The following is a 22,504-nucleotide window of genomic DNA, read 5'->3' on the forward strand; positions in this document are numbered from 1 at the left end:
TACTAAACACTACGTTTTATACATTTTGATGTCACAATCCAAGTTTATTAAATGTGTGATTCAATTGACATATCTCATATCTATGCAAAGTCGTCATCGTTGAAATCGCATTAAGTGCATAATTCGCGAAATTACCTTAGCCATATCATCACGTGCATATCAACCCTGGAAGAGTTTCATAAAGCAGAAGTTCTAGGGGAAAATAAAGGTATTATCTTTTCTTATAATCTATAGCAAGACAAGATAAAAAAAAAAAACGTTTGTCGACGTAATGTAGCCTACATGTTTGACAATGCCTAATTATATGCGCGACCTGAACTAGTGATCTTGATTCGCCAAATTCTCGATAAGATGGTTAGTCGTTATTCTCTCTTTTTCTTTCAAGCTCACACTTTCTATATGTCAATTTGTTATCTTTTATGAAATTTTGCCCTTCTAACTCTAACAAATCGCCTGTCCGGGTACATTTCATCTCCAACATAGCATTAGAGACATTTCCAATAACGATAGTGTTGGTTGCTACGCTGCTAACATCACTGTTAGTTCATGGAACCCATGATAAGAACATTTGAGCTAGAATGATTTTTGCGCTCGGCAAGCTATTTAAATGACGACTGGGCCCACTATCTATCCAAAACTTCGGAAACCAACTCTTGCTGTGCTATTATAGATTATATACTAAATTGAAGCAAAAATATTTATTATATATATTTTTTTAATTCTGTATGCCAGTGCCCTCCGTGCAAAACTGTATATTAGTGTCCACTAGGTTTTCGTTGTATAATGTGGTAATATTTATTGATATTGTCGTGCGTAGATACACTGCATAGTGAAAAAGAGAACAATTCAGTATTCTCTTCTTATTCAGTAACCAAAGTCAATCTTGATTAGTGTTGAATTTCATTTACATCTCTTAGTGGATGTAATTGTGAATTACACACTCGATGTACCGATGTCTTGGTGTTCCGAAAATGTTGTCAATACATGACCAGACTGCTGTTGACTCATCGCAACATGTACAGCGACGTCCAAAGAAATATACAATGCAGAATCTCTATCTTCCCATACACTCCGTAGCGTTTGTTTCACAGACTCTGAAAAATAATTGGGAGTCTAAGGCAGGGGTGTGCAACCTTTATTACAGGAGGGCCACCTAAAGGTAACTGGGTGAAGCCGCAGGGCCGCACCTTTATTTAACAAATAGTAATTGTTTGCAATTTTTTCATTGATCTTAAGGCATTATTCGGGATCCTTACAATAGTTAAAACGCAGAAATTTCAGAATATAAATGCTATTCAAATTCATTGTCACACACTTTGAACGAATTCAGTGTCAAACACGCTTTTATAACATTGTGTATTTTGCCACAGGATTTTGCTAGCTAGTTTTGACAGTGGCACTCGGGCCCTGGTATACGCTCTGCGACGCAAAAAGATTGAAATTGTTCGCACGTACCAGATTAACTAAACTAAATTGGCACATCTCTGTGGGCCGCACAATTTTTTCTTGCGGGCCGCAGTTTGCATAACCCTGGTCTAGGGCTCTAATTCACGTTGTCCCAATCAAGTGATGGGCATTAATGAATAAATTCTATGAAATCTGCTAAATAGTGCATTTGAAGATTTGCTCGCACGGTTGCAAAATATATTTTTGAAATGACTTGTTCAGTAACCTTGATGTTTCGTGAACGGATCTTCAGAAAACACAGTTCAATAGTAGGCTTGCACGTAATTGACAAAAATCAATTCCGTAATTACGGCAAAATCAATTACGTAATGACCCCGTAATTGCGATATTTTTCCACGCATTTAAACCTATCATAACAACCAATTGAATCCACTTCTTTTCCGAATGGGACATTGAAGTTGGGTTTTCATATTCTTGGCAGTACTACACGCCGGCGGCAGATGTTCAAGACAAATATCAAGGAATGAATTCAAATTAATTTTATTCTGATTTTTATCTTTTGTGTTAGCTTTGGTTTTCCTTTATCACCTTCGCAAATTAACCGTCCCATTTTTATGCGATCAATTTTATTTTATCATTACCGACACTGGTATACGGATATTTATGGAAACTATAGTTTTTTAAAACCACGTATAATCAAACGAGCGTATTCTCTCGTTTGATTATACTTGCGATTTCCTCGCGACGAAGACTTGTTTTTGCAGCGTCTTCTGCATTATCCGACATTAATGCCTTGTTAGCATTTTATAATGATAATTATTGATATAGACTTATTGACGATATTCCGATTACCATGCTTCATTTTACATTTAATCATTTCGCGGACTGAATGTTTATAACATTATATGCGATAAATTTAGATCAAATATTATTTATTTGCGTATAATTTAAATACCGAACTTAAATGATATGCCTTCTCCGAAAATACAAAGTTATATCGCAAAACAATGCATTTTGTGACATTTATTTTACCCTCACGACAGTTAATCATATATGGCCGAAATATTGAGAGGAATTGTAAAAAACATGAGCAAGGCCAAGTCCTGACTGATATATAACGATAAAACCGTTAACAGAACATCAAGATTTTGTAATAGAAAATGGATCTCGCACAGAATAAACACACTGGCTCATATTTGATTATATATGATAGCAGTTAAATTTTTAGCGGTCCGCGAGGAATCCGTCGTTTTGCTGTTTCTCTGCCGTCTCAATCGCTTTACCGATGCCGAGAATGACGAAGTTGCGTTGGTTCATAACGCAATCTCTCTTTTGTCGTCATATTGCTATTTGATAAGCACGACATTAATTATCACGGCGAGGTATTGGCGCGAGTGATCAATCGCTCTTTTCGCTTATTTGGTTCCAATTCGTCGCGAAAGCTCTTCGTTAAATTTCACAAGATCGTCGTGTTGAAAGGTTATGGATATTTTCCTGTTTATACCCCAAGTCTGAAATAAAACAGCCAAAAACAGTATGATATTCAATGTTCATATATCAAGTGTTGATATTAACAATAAAGAATGGTTAAGCATTGCTAATCCACACTTGGTGGGGAATTCCCCTTATTTAAACGCGTGACTATAAAATAGAATAAAATAGAAACGGAACATATATACCATAAGTAACGGAAAACTGGAACAAGTAAATAATAAATAAAAGTAAAATGGATACAAATGTTTGATAGACCATGTTTGAAAGATTGATCTCCTGCGTTCATTAGTCATTTCACCGGAAGAAGTTGAAACCGGGCGTGTTAGCGTCCATCGGTCTTAACACAATTCTCCCCCCTATCTACGGTTATTATGTACATTGGCCATGCTAGATAAGATGCGAGAGAAGTTGAAACCAGGTGTGTTGGCGTCAATCGGTCTCAACGCAATTATATCCCTTATCTACGGTTAAGTTGTGGGAGAAGTTAAAACCAGGTGTGTTGGCGTCAAACGGCCCTACTCAGTTCTTCCCCCTTAACTACGTTAATAATTTACATTTGCCATGCCAGATAAGTTGATAATAGGTTAGTAAATGGCAACGCGTCATGCCTTCCTTCACCTACGTAACAAGAGAGAGAAAAGAGAAATAAACGGCTGCGAATACCGGAACTCTAACTTTTTCTACTTGTTGAGCTTTCATTTTTCGCAATCGACGAAATTGTCTGCTTTGAAGAAATCTCGTTTCAATGCAATAATTACGACTTTACGTAATTCGTAACTTCCCTTCCGTAACTCCAAATAATTACGTAATTACGTAAATTCGTAAATTACGTGCAAGCCTATTCAATAGCCCCGTTCTACAGTCTAGATAACAAATTGAGAACAGCCTTCCCAACAATTAACAAGAGAGCTATGCTCAAATATATGGACATGTAGCGCCACCTAGCGGCAAATGGCACACACAAAAAACGAATCCCATACAGCTCACCGGAATATTTGAAATAAATAAAAATAATAGCCTTCTAGCGAAATATTTAATCTTTGAGCACCGAAAATTTCAAAGCGATTGGTCTAGTAATCAAAGAGAAAAGCGATTTTTTTCTGTGACAAAGAACAACAAGAAGAAGAGTGCCAGCATAAAATGCAAAACGATCGTTATGCCTACTGTCGTCTCCAATAAATAAATACATACATACCACAGCACGAAGTCAGCATCAGTGTTATATGTAAACCACAAAATGAATCATACAATTCTCTGATGAGTTTAGCGCCATCGCTGTCTATGAAGGAACTTTGCTTCATATCAAAAATGACATGACTGTATTTCTGCGCTGGGTCAAATGCTTTTTGCGATATAACAGAATGAACACTAGACATTAGTTCATCAACTTCAGAAGCAGAAACATCAGAGGCGTTGGAATTTTTCCTGTAGCGATGGTTGCCATCTCCGTTAACACTGGACATAATTCTTTTATTTCTATTATTTGAAGTTATTTGCAATGAAACATCGTCTTTATTGTTTGTTTTTCGTTTCTTTTGAAACTTGGATCTTACAATGTTGGATTTTTTTCGTGCAAATTCCTTGATTGGATCAAACCCAAGTTGTGCATATAATTGTTTTGCAAACCTAATGAAAATTATTTTGTAATATTATTTGCCAGAATAAACATATGGTCATAAGCATAACTCACAATGCAGGGGTCGGCAACCGTTTGTCGCCCGCGGGCCAAAATTGAGGGCTGCAAGACATTGGCGGAACGCACATATTTTTAGAAAATTGAAAACCTAACGGATGATACTTTTTATAATAAAATCAAGCAGTGATACATCTCTCGAATAGATTTATTTCCCCATTGCACTGCATCTCAAAAAATTCCATTTGAATATTTTCAGCGCCATTGAACCCTTTGCACTTAGCATCAACTTTTCTGCGTTTTGTTGCCATTTGTTTAATTATAATTAAATTATAGGCTCATTAAACGAGTAATTGTGAATTTTATATTTGTTCGGTTATAATATAATTTAGTCTACACGTGTCACATAATAAATTCTGTTACGTGAAGAATATAATCGTCAAAACAGCTGTTTTGCTACCATAATCCAGTGAAGAGTCGCGTGCCGGATTATATTACTCCGCGGGCCGTAGGTTGCCGACCCCTGACGTACATGTTCGATCAATAAAATATAAATTATTGAATATTAAAAAAGGAGCAACCTCACCTGTCCTTGTTGACAAAATAAAGCGGACTGGTAAACTGATAAATAAATATCTCATCATGTTGAGTACTTGTAATGTATTTCTTGCAGTCACGATATACATTCTCATGGCGCAGCTTTTGTAATTGTACCCCGGTCGCGCTACAAAAATATCAAGATAATTAAGAAAAAGTTTGCTAACTTGTATCCTAACACGAAACGATCCAATTCCAAGGATACTACAATCTGTCGATACTAGGCAGGAAAAACAATATCATATTCCCATTCGTTGTGTCATTGCTTGCAATGACAAACGGCAAAATTGTGGCACGCAGTGAATAATTAGGTTACGAAGCTCAGTAAAATAGGGTTTGAAAAGTACAGCAAAAATAAACTCACTTTCTGGTCCGAAGTATCACAGTGAATATGGAAAATGCAAAACCTACAATCAATCCAACACCGACTCCCAGCAAAACTACAGAAAACCAAGCTACCATCCACGTGATGGCATCCAAGCGACTTATTCTCCACAGTGGTTTAACCTGCAATTGAATAAAGATAAGTTTTCACTTAGAACTTACATCTCGCAACTGGAGTATTTTGATGATTATATTTATTCATTTCAAATCAGTTTTTGCCAGTTTTGTATACTCAATAGCCACAACACCATTATACGAGCTCCGGAATAATATTCCGACGACCAAATTAACATCATACGTACATTTTTCCACATGAAAGCGATGCTTTTTATATTTACAATGATTATGACTGCGAGAGCTGCTTGAGGTAAAGGTTGAAATAATGGTCCTATCCACAACAATACCGCCAACACTACAGCCGAAGATATGTAAGCTCCTAACTGAAAAAATAAAACAGATCATAAATTAATCATCTTTCACTTATTATTATCCCAATGCGACAGACGACAGTACCCAAAAATGTTTCTGTAGCGCGAAAAATACTAATAAAATATAACAACACAAAACCTCAATATAATTCAGAGCGATTTAAGAAGTATATGCACCGTATACAGTAATAATAATAAAATGATAAAACGCAACTTGGATGGTTATATTTCCTTTCCCATACCTAACTCTACGAAATTAAAAATTGCACAATGCCCAACGGCCACTTGCATTTTACATGAATGTTTTGTTTGATATGATTTGTAGATATATTTAGGTGTTATCGTTTCAAAAGTCTCGAAGGCAAAATACTTGTGCTTGAAAATTTTGATCATCCGCAAAACTTTGCTCAGATGCTAGTTCGAAATATTAAGCTATACTATGTACCTGTGTCTTGCCACCAATTTCTTCATAAATAACTGAACGAGAAAGTGATGCTGCACTTGGAAAGCACGAAAAGAAAGCACCGAATATATTACATATTCCAAGAGCGAGTAGTTCCTAGAAAGTGAAAGTAATACATAAAATTCTTTGCTACAAAACTTGTATCGCGAGGTCGTAAAGGGTTTCGACGCCTTCTACGAGTACAACTGTTGAATGTTGATATTGTATCACTGTATTTTGTCAATTCCTGGCAACGCTGTCTGTTCACTTCTTTCATTGTTATGGTTTCACGCTTGATTGATTTTGTATCTGCTTATTTTTGATTCTGATGATCGCATCACGGGTGCTGTGCAAGCTAATATATCGACACCTCAAAACCAAACAGTGCTAAGTCCACTTTTCCAAAAAATGACATTTTTCAATTGCTGATTTTCCTGGACTTAGCTCTACATTTTGGTCTATTTGCCTTATCTCTAGGTGCTCTAGATCTCAAGACAGCTATGGACATAACCCTGCTTTTTTTAGGGCATTTGAGAACTAAACAGAGCTGTGTCTACTATAGTGGACTTAGCTCTGGATAACTGCATTGTAAGTTGGGGCTAAGTCCGTTTTTTGGACATAGCTCCTCTCAAAAAATATAATACAAAGCGCTAAGTCCGTTTTTTGGACATAGCTCCTCTCAAAAAATATAATACAAAGCGCTAAGTCCATACCAGCCTCTATAATAACATAATAAAGGGGCCCTAAGTCCAATAAAATTGTTTTTGGTCCAGAAAATTGAGAGCCAAAAAGGGTTAAGTCCAAAAAAACCCCCCCAAAAAAAATTGGGGCGGAGCACAAATTTTTTTATACCATCTAAATATGGCCTTCATTGTAACTTTGGTGAACCATAAAAACTAGACATCCTCGATGTAAGGTATTAGAGAAATAAAAAAAAGAAACAAAAAAAAAACGTTTTTTGCGTTTTTCTCAGAACTAGAAAAATGGACTTAGCCCAATTTGGATTTCATGCGTCGATATATCTATTCTGATCGTGTAATATAAGATTGCATTATGTGATAATAGTCAGTTTAACATTGAAGACCGGTCACGTGTAAATAAATGTTGACAGAGCCATCTCTTCTTGTAGTGGAAGGTATCGTTATCAAATGTTTCGTATATACGAGGGAAATCTCATTGTCCTGTTTGAGAAAAATTGGGGCTCACCTGATTGGAATGAACTTCATATGCATGTTTTGTGGCGAAGATTTGGCACAGTGATATTTCAACCGTAAAAGCAACAATTGCAAGTGGTATGGCATCAAAAAACAATGAGACAACGTCAGCGCCTCCTGGTACTATGGGTGAGATGCTTGAAATAAAGTAGCACTATATGTTAAACAGCTATATTGACTATGTCTTGATGACAAAAATAAAATCGCATAAGGCCGTCAAATAGATAAGTAAGTAAACTGTTGATGTTACAGCCCCACATAATAATAGTATAAAATGTATTTATATAAAAGTCCAGCAAAAATTAAAAAGCAATGCGTCGTACATTGAACGTCAATTTATCATAACATCATCGAAAAATCAAGCGGGCGTAATTAAAGTTCGGTTGACAATATTTTATTTATAAAAAATTGTTAAAGATCGACTAAGTGTTAAGAATCACCACCGAAGGCATAAAAGGGCATTATATATTTGTCTGGTCTTAACCAGAAACATGCATTCCATATATTGCAATATATTCTTGAAACGGAATACAGGTAATTCACACTGTTCCGAGTATTTTATTATCAGAGTGAAGATTTTCTTAACATAGTTATAATTTATGTTACAGTCTCAAAAATAACGTGTTAAATAAAGATTGAAAAACGCCTACCCAGTTGGTACTTCCCCCACAGTGACAACCTTGTGCCCTTCTTCGAACTGTCCAAAGTAAGAAGCCGCTGTTGCTAGAATAACAATCCCCAACTCCCATGGAATAGGTAAAGGTAACTTCTTCTTGTATTTTGAGTTGAACTCCTGTTATTATTCAAACCGATATGATAAATTTCATAAACTTTTAATGTGTTAAATGTTTTATTTTCTATTTTCAAAACTAATTACATCAACAGAAGTTTTAAATCGAAGACGCCCGTTCACGACAGATATTAATCGCTGGATAGAACAAAATCAGCAAGGTCGAAAGTATATCGCAGACTAAATTTTTGAGTTGTATCGTTATTCCTGCGCTTCATATAAATATTCACCATGAATAATCACCTTTCCCGCCACAAGAAATACTATGGCCACTGAAGATATTACGATCGTTGCCCAATTCGCGGTAGTGATGTTGCGGAAGATATCAATGTAGGTCTTAATATATAAAATACACAGCGAGATTATTAAAAGTGGAATTGACAAGAATTATGAAAGCTGGAATTCTCAGTATTTAATTAGGGTAAAGTGGGATATACCGTGTTTGCAATGGCATACATTTTTGAACATCGATTTTGTCGGAGTTTTTAAGCGAACCTTTATTGCGAAATATGGTAAGAAGCTACAAATGATGAGATTATTTATTGACCAAACGCTTGAACACATATATATATATTACTAATAATGTCGTTCGGCTTCACAACATAAGAGTATTCCACGTGTTTTGGAAGGGGATATAGTTATCTGATCGCGGGACAGAAAATGTGCTGCAACTCCTAAACCTGTGAACTTGTGCAGTGAAAATAGGCATGGATTAGTAATTGCATCTTTAGGACTCAGTACAGTTTGATAATCGTAATTTTGTTTTTTGCGGTACAAATTATAGCTTGCGAGAAGGTAATACACACTTACATGAACCAATGCCAAGGGTCCAGAAAATCGTCGAACGGTGACGCCAACTAGCTTAGGAATTTGTGATGTTATTACGTGAATAGATGCTCCACTCACGAATCCCGACACAAGACTGTCGGACAGAAATACCGTCACAAGACCAAGGTTGAAGAGATACATTATAACCTATATTGAAACATATTTGGCTGTGTTATTTTTCGGGCATAATGTTATCGACTGATCTCACAAAAAATGGATATTACAGCCATGCTTAGGATATTAACTACACATTTTTGTTCATAAAATTGGAGATATCGTACTACTAGGGAGTAGTAATAATAATAGATAAATATATTATTATTTATTACATATAACAATAGTTCTGAAATCCTCATATTGGGAGGGGAATTTTAGATTGGACACGCCAAGTGCACTCGAGAAATGTTTAGTACAAAGTAATACTAGAATGAAATCATTGGCATTGAAGTCCTAATTTACCTGCAGTAATCCAACGCTTACAGCTAACGCAGATGCAACTTCAACTTTTCTTGCCTGGTACAATTTATGACATATGACGGTGGTACTTTCATTAAGGAATGAATCTGTTGAGTTACTTGACGATATATTTAAAATACCTTGATGATCACCACAAAAAGATGCGGGAACTCTCTGAAAACAAAAACACATAATGATGTGGCTTCGCAGTCAATAAAAAAAAAAGTGCGAAGGTGCCCTGGCCGATTTTAACAAGTTAGGTGCCCTAGCTTTTGTTTTAACTCTTTTAAATATAATACGTGGTAGAAAAGCGTTGTGTCGACTGCCGATTGAAATTGATTAAAAATAGGGCTGTCCAATTGAATTCCAAAATATCCGAATCATTTTGCGGTAATTTAAGAATAATCGAACAATTATGACTATGATTAATACCAACGCAAGCGGCAAATAAGTCTTTTAGCTACTTTTTGTGCGTAAATGACTCTCGTTTCCGGATACTTCTCACTCCTTTCTTTCCCACAGAAAACGTTAAGTTTCAATATCCTAATGCCCTATGACAGTGGTTCTTAAAGTATGGGTCGCGACCCAAACATGGGTCGCGGAAGGTTAAAAATGGGTCGCGACAAGGTCGTCAATGCAAGGGCAATCTAAGAGGAGAAGGACGAATTTTCAGCTTTCCCAATGTTTCAATTTAGCTTCTAAACTCTGGTATTTGAAAAGAATGAAATAAAAAATTTCATTCACGGAAAGACCTGTCTTGAGCTCATTGTTACATCACAATTCTGATAAGCCAGTCACGTGTATTATTTTTATGGTATCGGTAACCATGCAAGTCGCTTGTCGTTGTGTTGACTGCATGGAATGTCGTCTTAGTGGATTAAAATAACCAAAAATGGGTGTCTTTTTGGTAATGAAAATTGTAATAGACGATGCAATGAAAAAGCTCGCTTCTCGACATTAGATTATTCAATATCTAGAGAAAATGTGACTTCATCTCGAGGCACCATTTACCGCGAAGAAAGCAGTGCGTGCACATGTGACGAGTAAAAAGTTGTATATTGCGAGAGATACCGAAGGCCAGCTAGGATGTCGTGTTTGCGACGGACAGCGGACGCCTTTTCTGCTACAATTCGCGACAAGGCACTTGTGCGAGCGAGAATATTTGGCACTGACGGTTATCAAAACTAAGCTCGCAATCGCTTCGATACCCGTGACAACTTGCGTATTGCGTTAAGTAAAATAGAGCTGTGTATTGAAGATATAATGAAAAAGGAAATTTCAGTTTCATCAATCTCACTGAGTCAATGGACTGTTTCTAATAAATAGTTGTCTGTATTTGAGTCAAACTGTACCAACATTAAAAACACATTTTGCGTTTTTTTAGGATTGGGTCGCGAGTATTCATAAAACTCAGATTTGGGTCGCGCTCGAAAAAGTTTAAGAACCACTGCCCTATGACATGATGTTAACTTTTAATTAAGTAAGTTATCATCTGTAATCAACAATCAAAATGAGGTTTTCGCGGGAGTATACAGTCGAAAAAGGCAATTTAAGTGTCAAAAAATGATCGTTCTATAAATAGCATAGATCTGTTGAATTGGTAGTCATTATGTAATTTGAGTCGCCCTTTATTTCCGAAAATGATACACCCCACACATTTTGATAGTTGTTGCGTGATAATAAAAAGCAAGGTCATCAAACATATCTTACAATAAATCTACGACCACCATAAATACAATTTTTAATTTTACGCCACGGTTTTAGCTATCATAATTATTCTGAAATCGTTTTGTTTGAAAATCTCCTTTCGTCATACGTCTTCGGAGTATATATTGCATGTCTAATTTCAAATTAGTCAGAGTTACCATATTGCGTTGTTCGATCCTCATTGTTTCATAAATTAGTTACATCAAAGTATCGGATATTCGCAGGGAGAAACGAGTGTTGTAGCACTCTCTCGAATGCTACAGAACCGGTATAATAAATATTTTCATCCCGATGCGACTTGCGGCTTTTGTATATACCGTATTATTTCATACATCTATAGGGACGACACAAATATTTTTCTTCTGCGAAGGTACATGAAATGCAACTAATATTACTCGAAAAAACACCAATATAAATGAGTAACAAGGATATGCTAGCGGTTTCCAACTATTTTTCAGTGTGTAGCCAAATATCATTCCATATCTAAGGGAAATCATTTCATTATGCGCCCCCACAAACGATAAAATCCTGGAAATTAATTCTAAAAACAAAGTACGATTATCAGATATTATACATCCAGTTGCGATACAATCGTTTATGCAAAAAAGCTATCTCACATGTAGTATCGGTTAGTTGTGCATGAAATGTGAAATTCTTATTTTTGCATTTCAACGTTGATGAAATGAATTCATTTTCCGTTCCTCTATACTCGTATGATTAATTGTGTGATTGCGTCCTGAGTTCGTAAAGATCAGGAACCTCTCGTATATACATATGACACTTCCTTTGAGTGGCCAAAGAAAAAACAACACGTAACCCCTTTTCGGCGTGGTGGGTAAATTTGTTTTACAAATGTTTTGAGAAGCGAAAAGAATTGGATCACAGTCAACGATTTACATACATTTCTTTCGCTGACTCGGCAATTTCGTTATTGTTGAACATTTTGGTCGAGCGAAAAAAATATCGTTATGTGATATATTTTCACGCCACTCTTCCGATTTTTCGATTACTCATTAAAAAACCACACATTTTAACTAATTACTTATCGATTTTAATCGGTAAGTATGTTGATAGGTATTTGTCTGTTTGTCTGTCTGTTAGATGCACGCGATATCTCACGAAAGCGAGATTGGATCTGCTGAAGATTTTGCATGTGCCTTCATCATATCTCGTACCAGATGCCTATTGATTTTGGGCAAATTATGTCGTATAATTAGCGAGTTATCGATTAATTAGTGGTAGGACACAAGATGTCACTATGGAGTAAGAGCGCTGTTTTGGGAGATCCCCTAACTTTCGATCGATAAGTCTTCGGTCTCTGACCGATGTTCTCGTTCTATTTATTATTTGGTGCTGAATCTTGTGCTATCGCTCGTTAGTCGATTAATAGAGACGATGAGTAAGTAACATATTCCAAATATCGACAGAAGGGTATGCCCTTTCTATACGGAAAGTGCAGTCGGTATCAGCCTCAATAACTTATCCTAAACACAATTAAAGTCTGTTGTCAATAAATTGCGTTAAGATGATAATATACAGAACAAAAACGCTCTTATCAAGAGAGTGAAATGAGCTGACTGTAAAACGAGGTTTGCTACTTTAAACAGAAAGTAGAACACTCAACATTCATAATTTAAAAACTCACACTAAGTTCACGTAAACGAACTTTTTAATCGGCGGTGATTACTTGATTACATTTGTTTGAGCATTTTGGACAGTTTCGATTTCGAAAAAATGAAAACCCAACATATCATAATTAATGACATACTGAAGTAAACAATACATAAAATACAATGAACATGAGTTTGAAAGTTATTATTCAAGGCAAACAATAGGATCCTAACAAACCTGATGTTGGCCAACGAGATAATAAATAAATACTTTTCAAATTTTTTGTATTAAGTATTAATGGACCAAACATTTTAAAAATTCTGTATCACAGAATAACGTAATTATTTCGAATAGTTACGGCGTCCGTGAAGCCCAGCCATAATAAGCGGAATATTCTGTTTCCGACCGAAGTCTGCACAGCTTCACAACTTTTTGCGATATTTCATCTTGTGTATTCGATCAATCAACTATAGCGAATTGTTTGTTGTTCTGCCAACAGCCGGGATGCAAAATATTTCCGTTTAGTGATATGCTAACAAATGGTCTCGATATTGATATTATACCAGCGTATATCAGACGCAACAAGAAATAGTTGCACGTGATACTTGCAACTTAGAAGTCGGTGTGCTCTGGTCTGTGCTCGAGTTATCGCGAACAAATAGGTATCCTTTTGTATCTCAAAATTCCTGGAAATAACATGTGCTTTTAACATTTGTGGTTGCAATAAAATTTCTGTAAATACGTGTGAATTTGGTGATTTCACAAATCTGTGAGACGCTGTTTAAAGTATGCCGCCAGTGGTGTGTTTGTATCGTAACTTTCCTAATGGCAAGAATGTACCTGACAAACTTTCGCTTTCAATTTGTATATTTTTAGTCAGTATTTTTGTACTAGTAAATCGTACACATTGGTTACATGACCACTCTCTGTCATAGATACGCGTGGCAGCGCATTCGATCTTCGGGACCACGGCGTTAGCGTTTTTGCTGGAGAAGTGGAATCGGAGTGCTTGTATAAAACATAATAGTATAAACAGTTATGTTGCCGTTCATGCAATATCTCAGATAGCTTTATCTGCCCTGTCTACACCACATAGCTTATGCAAATATCGGTATGTAATGCAAAATTACTAGCACACCGTTTATTCATCAACTTAAACTCGAACGCAGATTTCTAAACTTTAAAATTTATCGCTTCAAAAACGAAACAAAATGGCGATTTCGCAATCTCTAAAAATAAATGCATTGCGGTGACCCGCACTTTTCGCAAAAAAAAAATGCGCTAATAGTGAACATATATCAGCATTATTATCCGAAAATGTACCTGGTCTAAGACTCCACTAATAAGTATACTGATCACAGCAAAAGTTCCCATTGATATATGCCTTGATGTACCAAATATTGGATATAGTATAACTGGAAAAAATGAGACGTATATCCCGACTATTGGTGGTAGCGTTGCAAGTAGTCCGTATGCCAGACCTAAAATACGATGAGAATTTAAAGATTAATCGATCGCGTAATTTTTTTGCGTCTGTAACAGGTGGTGTCGATCGTGCTAGGTCTTTTTTAGAGAATCATTCCCACAATCCCAATTAAAATTTACAACCCACTCAACCTCAGGAATAAATGCAACTTGACATTTATCAAAACAAGATGACAAGCTCTCATTTAAACAAATTGATTTTAACTCAAAAGCAGATACATTTGCAAATACCAACTTCGTTTTTACTTCTTGATCCTTTTGCATAGAACACAAAAATGCGAAAACGGACATAAAATCAATTTGTGACAAAACATTGGGATCGGTGATTAGAAGTTTTTTGGTTAACTCGTTTTGAACTGTGATCTCTTAATTTTTACCTAATTGTTGAAATATCAATGAGGCAAGAAAGTGTTTTGTCTGAGACATTAATGTTAATAAATTGATTTTCAATGGCGTACCTTGCGGTATATGAACTACTCCAACAGTCAACCCTGCCGCAATGTCACCAAGCAAGTTATTTTTTACGTCATATTTTGGCAACCAAATTAAAATTGGGAAGATCGAACGAAGGAATGTTTTCAATCGACGTCCTGAAACAAAAAATATGTGAAAGGTTAACACGAATATCATGCATCGCAATCACTGTTGAAAAGTGTCATAGAATGATCCTGACAAACTGGATTGAATGATTAATTAGTCTATTTATGTATATTCCGTTTGCCAATATAAGGTTAATAACATGATTTTGAAGTAATCGCAAAGCTGCGTCAGTGAAAGCATTCTATTTTACTTATACGAACGTACTAGTATAGGTTACAGCAATTTTAACACAGAAAAATGCAAACAAAATGTACCATTGCAAGTACAAGCTTCCAGCATTCTTTTTCGTAGTTGCTTGTCAACCTCGAGTTTACACTCCCGTTTTCTGTATTTTGCATCCAAGTCACATTCCAAACTTATTGGCTGTTGTGTGACGTCATTGTCATTATCAACTCTCCGTGTAAATATACCATTTGACATTATATTGAAATCGTATTCAGAACTAATTAAACATTAAGAAGAATTTAAGCGTTTCATACTGTGAAAATTTTACAATAATTATCACGTGCGTTGCCTTTACTTGGCATACGTTGCCCGACACGAAATTTAAAACATGAAACAATAAGGTAAAATGTTGTTGTGTAATTATGAAATGTTTATAAATTTACGCCATAATGAGAAACTATGATCTGGTTTGCATGGCCATCATTATATTGACTCATGATGAATTATTTTATGTATGATATTTAGATGGCACTAGAGCAAAAATCCGATTTCAGAGCCATTATATATTCAATTCAACAGCTTCGCCTATTTTGTTTTTCGCTCTACCTGGGTAAGGAGAAAATCTATTCGAATCTATTCCTTTGTTTCACAAGCTTCCGCGACTCCATTCCCACTACTACAGTGTTCATTTAGCTCTTTTCGGTTACTAGGTTCGTCAATTATACGAGAATATTTCAAATGCTCAATCTTTATATATAATTCATGATCTTATCGGACCAGAGCATTTCTTCAATCCTCACTTTGTTGATATCAAAAATCTTAGTTCAACAATATGACTACATTATGCGAAATTATTCATCTATGTAGCTTGTTTATGCTCCTTTCAAATGAACGTATCTATCTATAACTTTCTGCCCGACTGAACTGTTGTTTCGAATTGACCTCGCCGCCAAAACGTCGAGCGTTTATATTAGTGCAGATCCATGTAACTAACTGTTCAAGGAAACCAATTATCTCGGAGCACTTGTTATGTGCGTGGTTACCTAGAATATCATTTCAAGTGCTCATCCACTACAGGTCGTAAGATCATATCGATTCTTCTGTTTATAATGATATCGAACATACGCATGCTTGACGCTTGAATATTATTACAATGTCCAGACCGCTGTACCTTATCTGTGTGCAACATTCAAAGCAGGAAGCGACCTCAATCACTGTTGATCAGTTGCAAAATAGCAAAACATTGCTTGAAATTTATGAAATTTGTTTGTCGCAAATAGATTTACACCTACCAACTCTACAAACTATACATCCTGATCTATTCTGACAAAAATTGTATGGGTGGGATTAATACGCAATATCAGTACATTTTTATTTACTCTTGCCAATTTCATTTCGATATGAACTTTGAATCGCAAAATCTGTTTGGCCGTATGCATGTATATCATATCTGTTGTAATTACTAAATACAGTCCAAGCTATTATAATAACGACGCATCTAGCTACTCACAATAACAACCTTCCAATGGTTCAGTCCAATATCAAGAAAATGAGACAACAGCTTCGTACCATACGAAATGTCTCGTTACAGGCTTGCTATGTGGAAACAAAAGCCGCATGACGTCACCTACTCACCGACGACTGATTTCAATTGTGTAGCGTAGCATAGTTCGTGATAAACATGCACTATGTACAAAAACCACAGCACATACATTGATATTCAATATATCATTCCGACGATATAAATTTGAGAGCATATAGCCGGTTGTCCATTTTCATTTCATTGACCAGCATTTATGCTTCAGTATGTTTTCGATTGATTCGAGGTAAATTTTTTTTATAGTAAATTTTTAATGTTTAGTTGTAGCGTCACTCCGTAAAATACCTCGGTCCTAAAGCGTTTGAATATAATAAAGTATGGAAAGACTGTATTTTTTATTTCAAAATCAACATAATGTTTAAAAGATATGTGTGATTGTGTCCAGTTGGGCAATGAAACATGATCAAGCACAGGAGTGTCAAACTCGCGGGCCACATGCGGCCCCAGAGCCCTTCCAATGCGGCCCTCGAACCGTCAACAATAATTGTAACAACATTTTTTTTGTCTAAATGTAATACATTTTTTATTCCTTTTGAAGTGAAATCGATTGTTCACACAGAAAACGACAATTTACTGAAAGTAGTTTTGAAAAATTACAAAATTGTTTGTTTGCAATTTTACCCAATTATGGATACACCTCAAGCTAGCAAAAGAATACTTTGCTTAGCTCAGCAGTCAATATGACAGTTCTAAAGGTCAAATTCGAACAAAAATAAAAATCAATTCCAATCATACCTCAAGCGCTCCTATGTCACGTAATGGCGGGAAATGTCTGGTCCGAAACGTCAGTCATTTGTTTGTTTACTAATCTATATATGAAATAATAAACGTAGTATTTTTGCATTGCTGAAATAATCGAACATTCTCAACAATCCAGATTAACCGATGATCATGTTATTTTGTTAATTAGAGTTGGTACTGTAAAATCATTTTAGCCTGATATTAGTAAGCTGGTGGCACAAAAGAGATGCCAAACGTTAGGACATATGTAATAAAAAAACATTGAGTTCATTCTGTGTTTTTTTTGGTAAATTTTAGGGCTATATATTTAGATTAGGTCATTTTTAGTGTATGTATTATTCTTTCCTTATCAAAACTTTGTACAAAAATGTTTTGGATAGTTGTACAAAAACATTTATGATTTTTTGTAATAAATACAGTAAATTGCAATTGTATTGAAATGCAAAAATTATTATGTAAATGGCATTTGAAATTTGAGAAAATACCAAAATTTCATTCGGCTATTTAATTGCATCACAATATATGTCACAAACTACACCTATCTAAAAGTATGCTTCAAGTATACATTATCAAAATATATATATCAGAACTGTTTGCGGCCCTTTGCACAATTCCCAAAATGCAATGCGGCCCTCGAAACCCCACGAGTTTGACACATCTGATCTAGCATGTATTCACATTGAATAATGATTCAAACCGAAAATACTCTCTGTGGTTTAGGGCTTTAGGCGACTTTTAATAATAGTTTGTAACATTTCGCTCTCTATTAGAATATGGTAGTATACCACAGATTGCCTAAAATGTTTTTTGACTGTAAGTGTGTTCTTATATGTTCTGTAAGTGATGGTTGAGTTTACCAAAAGGATTGATATGGTACTGAATGGTTTCTACGCATACAATTTACGTTACTGATTAATATTTAGATGTGGATACCACGAACCGATTAATTTCACACGGGGTCGTTGGGGTTATAGCAATCATGAGTATAAGAATTATTACTGATTGAGCTATAATTATGTTCTCTGAATGTACGTACTAATTGCATGGTTCTATGGCGCGTAAACAGATTTACTGAAATGAACTATTCAATTTCTACAAAATGTCTATGGCCTCGATGACGATTGATAACTGCCAGAAGAGCTTAAGCTTAATTTATGATTTATTCAAGCATAAGGGAAAATTACCAATTACCGGTAAAGTTAATTTGTTACCCCTTCACATTAGTCGCCATTTAGGGCTGTTTTAACCCGATGTACTTGCGTCTGTTATACTAATAATGTGAAAGTACTTGGAATCGGCATTTGTTCTATAGAAACATATTGGACCATTTTATTCTTTTCAATTTATGTTCTTTATTTAATAATTAAAACATTGCGAAAATGTAACTGCTATCTCAGTTTATCATCTTGAGTTGTCAACAAAATGACTCAACAAACCCTTCAGCAAGACACAAAGTTGCAATTTAAATAAAACCTATGAACGAGATTATGTATCGGTTTCTGTCGTTTGCGATTAGTACAAAACTGAGGTTCCACATTATGCATAAGAGAGGCGTTAAAAAGAACCAAGGCCGATAAGATAACCTGGTTTTGCATTAATTGTGAATACTAAATACTACTCACTATCAAAATAAATCTTTCCGTGTAAGTTACACTCTTAAGAACACGTCTCAATAGTTAGGTATAACACATAAAATCTGAGATCGAGTTTTGTCTCAACTTGGCATGGCTATTAAAATTCTTCTGAATGATTGGCTGTGGTTCTAAAACGAAAAATTGAAGCAAGGAGGTTAAATAAAATCAACAGCATTCCAATTTGAACAAAAAACTTTCAAAAATAATATTGCTTCATCCATCTTCGAATGTGGTGAAACAGAGTTGATTCTAAGTGACGTGCAAGCCGAGGTGTTTTGATGGAAAATTGAACTTCTTTAATCCGCAAGCACGTAAAATGGGTTTTAATAACCCAGATATAAAAACTCATTACCTGATGATTCGTTTATATACTCCACATATGTGATTCAAGAAGTTATAGCGGGAGAGATCAAATAAGGTTAGGATTTTGGAGACTTCCAGAAGAGAGCGGTTTAGAATAGCCATAGAACTCAACCAGAGTTTTCGTGGTCATGCGTTAAAAATTTTCCGGAGGTATTTGAGTTCTCGTCAGCAGTGTGTAAAAATCGGATCAAGTTGCTTCAAACTTGCAACTGTACAATGTGGAATTCCACAGGGATCGATAATTGGCCCGATATTGTTTCTCCTTTTTGTCAATGATCTTCCTAACGCCACTAAATTGCTTGTCAAACTCGTTGCTGATGATATGGAATTGCATATGAACTGTGAAATGCAAAAAATTACAACTTGGATGACCAGTAATAAACTTACTATAAATATTAAAAAATCAAAATTCTTATTGATTAGTCCCAAAGATTAAGAAAAACAAAACTCTGTTTCAGGTTAGCTTTGATAAAGTTCTACTTGAAAATGTCAACTCTTTTAAATACCTTGGCATCTATATTGATGATCAGTTAAAATGTGTCACGGATTTTATTATCCGTGTGTTTTGGTTTAGTTTGTCTTTTTATATTTGCCTATATGCTTTTCGAGGACTCTTAATTTGGATATACTTCATCCGGGTCCGGTTACTGTGAGACTCCGACCACCATTGATTCGTGAAAAAAAAGAGCTTCTCTCTCTTCTTCGCTCGGCTGGGTTGGGTGTCGGACGTGTTTTCCTCTGTTCTCAGTTTTATTGTGTTTTAAGTGTTTTTAACTGTGAAGCTGCCTCATAACAAACCACAAATCCGGAATTCGAGTCTTCTGATTCTTTCAACACACAGAACAGAAACCTATCTGTGACAATGGCGAGCACGCCAGGATTTGGCGGAAGACATTGATGGCAACTCGGAAGGTTCTGACAATCACGAGAATGAAACAAATTCCATCTCGGACGAAGCGTTTACCGGAACCATTATCAACCCGGCGACTCCGTGTCTCAGGCAAAACATACCCACATTTTTGGTGAAGTACAACACATTAAAACAAATTTTCGGGAATTAGAATGTAAGTTTAATTCTTTAGAATCAGCTTTAGGGATATTTGAACGGAAAAGTTCATTTAACATGGCTAGGTTGTCTGACCGCATGGGCAATTTGGAAAGGGATGTTCACCAAGTCAATGATAATATTGCTAGTTTATCGAATGATTTGCGGGCACCTCCTAAATACAGTTTTAGGTGGGAAAAATGATGGAAATTGACCCCCAGGGAATAGTGAGAAATGTTTAAATGACCCTGACCCGAACCCTGCCTCGATTGGTACCGGTGCTGCTGGAAAAAAGACATGTTGACCACTTCAGGTTTGACTGAACCACTGGAGGTTAGGTTTTCCTCCCCTGTTGCTAGGCCACTTGATAACTCCCAGGATTGGTTGAATAGGCCAGAAGTTGTTACTACCCCTGAAAAGTATGGTGCTAGTATTTCATCTACATTCTGTAGGCCTGATAGCAGTCCTGGACAATCTTTGTTTGACTCCAGTTGTGTTAGAGTGTCCAAATTGATTCAAAGTGATAGGTACCCGGATCTATTTTATGGTGATGGTAAAATGTCCCCATATCGTTGCCATTTTGAAAGTTTGTGGGAAAAAAATAAGTGAATAATACCAAGGCTGGTTTAGTTTTGCGTGGTAAAGCGCTTGTTGTCTGACCTCCCATCTCAATTACGTTCGAGTGTTGATGCTATTTTTGAGCACTTAAAGGTGCATTTGCGTAAAGAAAGCATGCAGAGCGTTTTGCTTCCATGTTCAATAATAGAGTAACAAAAGAGAATGAATCTTGTGCCCAATTTGGAGAGAAATTGAAGCGCCTGGCGGTTAAAGCGTTCTCTGGTTTATCTTAAAATGTGTTTGATGCTTTGTTGCGCTCAAAATTTCTGGAAGGTTGAGATGTTGACATGCATAAGCACCTTTGGTATCCAGATCCCGAGTCAGTTGAGGAACTGGTGAGGGCAACAGTAGCCTTTGAAGATTTAGAACGTTCTCGTTGTGCACCTAAGTCGTCCCGTAAACCGATTGTTGCAATAGCGCAAAATGTTTTCGACGAACCTGGGGGAGAAAAAATTTAAAAACAGGCACAGTCATGTTGTGAGTCCTCCGAACAAATCGAGGGATTGCAGGTAATTTTGAAACAGTTGGTAGAAACGCTGTCTGCCCACATTGCCCAGTCTGGCCCCTAATATAAGTATTCCACTAGTAATAATCGTCGTCCTCGCTTACGTGGAGCATGTTATACCTGTGGTGATAGTTGTCCACACCATCCCTGGCCACATTGCAATAATCCTGGACATTTTGGTCAAGCTTGTCCCCATGGTACAAGAAATGTTGAAGCTGCTCCTGTAGATTTAAACTCCCAACAGCGACTATGAGGTCCACATTTGTCGCTGCGCCCACTTGCTCAAACATTTGTATGGACCAATATGATGTCGAAAACTCTAAACCATTTCATCCTGTTCCTAGTTGGGTTTCCCTTGTTGATTCTGGTTCTTCCCTTATCTTAATTGATTCTAGTTTTTATGAATGCATGGGGGGAAATTTGTCCGAATTAGAGCCATGTTCTGTAGCAATCAGAGTGGTTGCTGAGGCTTCTGCCCAAGTTTTTAGTCGTTTAATGGCGGAATTGTGCATTGACCATGTTTGTGTTGAACAATCCATAGTAGTAGCTGACATAAAGGTCGCTCAGGGGAGGTTAGGCATGGATTATTTTGTCGAACATGACTGTATGCTTTAGTTGCGTTGAGGTGAACTTGACATTGCGGGTAAAAATGTTTCTGTTGTTAGAAAACCACTTTGTGTTCTCAGTTGTAAAGTGGTAGTAAATAAAAATGGTTGAGGCTGGCTGTAATTTTTGTGACCGGTTTGCGAGTTTGGGG

The 22,504-nt window shown here is 36.2% G+C and overlaps 1 protein-coding gene across 3 annotated transcripts; it reads right to left on the reverse strand.

Annotated features, from left to right (window-relative positions):
- Positions 1-692: 692 nt before the first annotated feature.
- LOC120331793 (prestin-like) lies at positions 693-15,561 on the reverse strand. 3 transcript variants are annotated; one of them, XM_039398944.2, is made up of 14 exons: positions 15,331-15,561; positions 14,935-15,066; positions 14,315-14,472; positions 9,677-9,847; positions 9,200-9,364; positions 8,633-8,725; positions 8,250-8,392; positions 7,592-7,736; positions 6,389-6,502; positions 5,818-5,955; positions 5,496-5,638; positions 5,121-5,258; positions 4,097-4,527; positions 693-1,094 (listed from the first exon to the last, which is right to left on the reverse strand). In XM_039398944.2, exons 1-14 carry the CDS (start codon positions 15,494-15,496, stop codon positions 934-936), a joined length of 2,298 nt encoding a protein of 765 aa, XP_039254878.2. In that variant the 5' UTR covers positions 15,497-15,561; the 3' UTR covers positions 693-933. The 3 variants fall into 3 exon arrangements, with proteins under 3 accessions (XP_039254878.2, XP_039254879.2, XP_077969967.1); XM_039398945.2 differs by lacking the exon at positions 9,200-9,364; XM_078113841.1 differs by lacking the exon at positions 5,818-5,955.
- Positions 15,562-22,504: the final 6,943 nt, after the last annotated feature.

The sequence above is a fragment of the Styela clava genome, chromosome 6, assembly GCF_964204865.1.
Source record: "Styela clava chromosome 6, kaStyClav1.hap1.2, whole genome shotgun sequence".
NCBI lineage: Eukaryota > Metazoa > Chordata > Ascidiacea > Stolidobranchia > Styelidae > Styela > Styela clava.